The sequence below is a fragment of the Pteropus alecto genome, unplaced genomic scaffold (genome assembly GCF_000325575.1).
Source record: "Pteropus alecto unplaced genomic scaffold, ASM32557v1 scaffold35, whole genome shotgun sequence".
NCBI classification, from domain to species: Eukaryota; Metazoa; Chordata; class Mammalia; order Chiroptera; family Pteropodidae; genus Pteropus; species Pteropus alecto.
This window is the reverse complement of record NW_006437828.1, coordinates 10189562-10192653: the sequence shown is the minus strand read 5'-3', so window position 1 is coordinate 10192653 and position 3092 is coordinate 10189562. Positions and strand designations below refer to the sequence as shown.

General features: G+C 45.6%; 1 protein-coding gene across 1 annotated transcript in view; it reads left to right on the top strand.

Annotated features, from left to right (window-relative positions):
* Positions 1–2875: 2875 nt before the first annotated feature.
* The window catches only part of SIAH3 (siah E3 ubiquitin protein ligase family member 3), a 53170-nt gene continuing 52953 nt past the window's right edge, over positions 2876–3092 (top strand). Inside the window, exon 1 of the mRNA XM_006914964.2 lies at positions 2876–3022. Within this exon, the coding sequence (XP_006915026.1) occupies positions 2888–3022 (135 nt within the window). The 5' untranslated portion in view covers positions 2876–2887. The remainder of the gene's footprint in view (positions 3023–3092) is intronic.

Sequence of the window (3092 nt, the reverse complement as noted above, 5' to 3'; positions counted from 1 at the left end):
CTCATTAAAATTATTATGAAAACCAGGCATTGGGGCTGGTCATTTTACCTATATTATCTCATTCAGTCTTTCAACTGCTTTTCAAGGGAGTTCTTAGCTTCGTTTAACAGGCAACAAATCTAAGCATCAGGGAGATTCAGTTGCCCAAAATAACAGTGAGTAGCAATGTAGGGTTTGAATCCAAATTTGTCTGATTACCAATCCCAGAGACTTTCTAGTCCGGATAAAATGTCAATCTGGCTGTTATGGAGATGAAGGGGGAGCCCTAGGCATCCTGGGGGGTAGCCTGAGGGGATAGGTGTGGCTATTGTGTAGGGGTTGACTTAGTGGTAAGAGGTGGACACGGCTCTAAATCTCTACCTGCAGGCTAGTTTGTGTCACTCTACTTTGGGGACATTAAGCATGAGCATCTATTATTAGAGTAAGCTCCAGACATTTCCCAATGGATGATTATTTTGAGGACTGATTCTGAGAACAGACAGGTGTGCTTAATATTCTAAAACAGAGTGACGTAGACCAGTTTTGGGATACAGAGGTAGAACAAGGGGCCAAGTCTGAGACCAAGCAAAAGAAACCACGATAGCATGTCCGTGGCACTGTTCTCACTGCTGATATCAAAATGCAGTCCTTAGCCCCTCAGCCCTCGCTCCCAGGCTGAGTTTCTAGGAAACATCAGGAACTCTGGTCCTTACGAACATAGCTGGAGCCAAGTTTACCTTTGTGCCCTCTGCTTATATGGCACTGATGGTAGCATGAATATCAGTGGAGAAAAATATTTCATGGAGCAGAAAGAGAAAATATGCTGCCCGATAATCACCCTTCCACCAAAGATGCCCGCTACCCAAGGTTGCGAGGCTGCTTTGAATTGGGCACCGGGCTGAGTACTTCCAACACATCATCTCAGTCTCCACAGTGACCTCCAGAAAGAAAAAAACTTCTGTCACCTCCATGTGGCGGGTGTGGGAACCGAGCCTCAGTAAGGTTAAGAAAACTGTCTGAGGTTACACAAGGGGAGAAATAATAATACAATAGTTCTATTCTAACAAAGGATGGAGAAAGGGGGAACTTTGGACATTTATGAATTAGGAGAAGTGTTTCTAAGAAATCTGTGGGATTACATGCTCATTTTTATTTAAAAAAACAAAAAACAAAAAACACTGAATGTTTTCCTCCTGAATACTGAAAGCTTGTCTAGAAAATAAAAACTTTAGAGGAAAAATTCTGGTATTTTTGCGAACGTTATTTACAAACCGTTTGATGACCGCGTGCAGGGACTCACATGCTATGAAAGGTTCGTGTTGATGAGGACCTGATCAGTTCGAATGTTGTCCTCTAGGTTCGTGCCAGTGTGATAGTTTTATAAAGTACAAAGCTTCCATTTTAGTTGGCGTTTGGCTTATTTGCCTCTTACAGCATTGGTTTGGTTTTAAATTCAAATTAAAACTAACACCTGGGCTTCAGTAAACCCATCCACTTTTTTCCCTATATTTTAATCTGTCATTGGCTTAATTGCCTGACCAGGTCACAGACGTAGGTGTCGCAGATGAATGTACACTTCCGCACATGACAACCCAAGCACTGTCGCCAGAGCAGAGTGAGGACCTTTCCAGAAGGAGCAGAGCAGTAGGCTCACAAGTCTGAGTGCAGTTCACTCACAAGGCCACCCTCGCTGGGTGCACTGGATCTGGGCCGACTTCTGAACAGAAACACAAGACACTCGACCCTCCTGCTTTGGTCTCAAAGGCTGACTAACCCCAGATCCCAGACCCCAGACTCAGGATCTCTTCGTCCAGAACCTGTGGTTGGGCTTTGCACTCTGTCGGCCCCGTTCCGGACAGAGAGGGATGCAGTCTGAGAACCAGAATGCCCCCTGCCCGCCCCAGCACAGAAATGCGGGGCGCAGAGACACATGGTACGTGCGTTTGATCTCTATTTTAATGTCTCCAACAATCTAGTGGTTAATTAGCAATTTGCTGCCCACCAATATGCAAATGAATGACAAGCAAAGGTCCTCCGCATCTGTAATTACTTTGCTGATTTACAAGCCACTTTCTTCGGTGTTGGTTTCTCCGTGTGTGCATTTGGACATCAGGGATTTCAGTATTTTTAGAAGCGAACTCAGTGCATTTTATGCTTTAATATTTTCAGGCTTCAGTAATTATAGTATTATGGAGATGTGTATATATATTTTTTTCTTGTTTGGGATTCTTTTTTTTTTTTTTTTTGAGTGAGTGGAGAGTGAGATTTATCAAAGGGCTGAAATCCAAATTGCAAAGAGTCAGAGCACAAAATTGAAAGATGCCCGTTTCTGCTCCTGCCAATTCCTTATCTGGAATCAGAGGCGTGGTGTAATATTTGATTTTCTCCCAAGCAGCTCTGGTGAGTCGAGCCACGATCTGCGTTATCCATCTGCCTACTTCGGAGCGGGCTGCTTTACTATTTGGCGGTTTAAACGCTTTACGTTGTTGCCCAGCGCATTAAGAAAGGCTCTCATGGTAAATTAAGTCAATTAATAAATGGAGACACATTAAGCAATCAATTTTGTCAGCCTATCTCCCCAGCATTATGTATGGTTGGCTGTAATCACAAGATAAATGCAATGTGCTGATCTACGGTAATGTTCAATAATACATTCTGGGCCAGGCTCGATTCATCAGGGAGTTTCAGTAGGGGAGGCATTTGTTATTGGCTGTCTCTGCACCTCAAGGATAACATTTCTGTCCTTTTGATTGGCCGCCTCACTGCTGCAAGATTCTACCGGTCTTATTTTGATGATGAATATGAAGGCACGCTAAGCCCGGCTGGCGCGAGTCTCTCCAACAGACCCAGGACTTACCGCTGCTGCGTCGCCTTCCTGTGCCAAGGACCCCACCCCCCAAAAGTTGGGATGCTTTTCTTCACCCAGTGCTTTGGGGCTGTGTTAGATCTCATCCACCTCCGCTTTCAGCACTACAAGGCCAAACGGGTTTTCTCCGCCGCTGGGCAACTTGTCTGCGTCGTAAACCCCACGCACAACCTCAAGGTGAGCTGCTCCGTCCGGGTTTGGGCCCCACGCGCTGGGGGTCGCGCCTGCCCCCCGCGCGCGCGCGCAC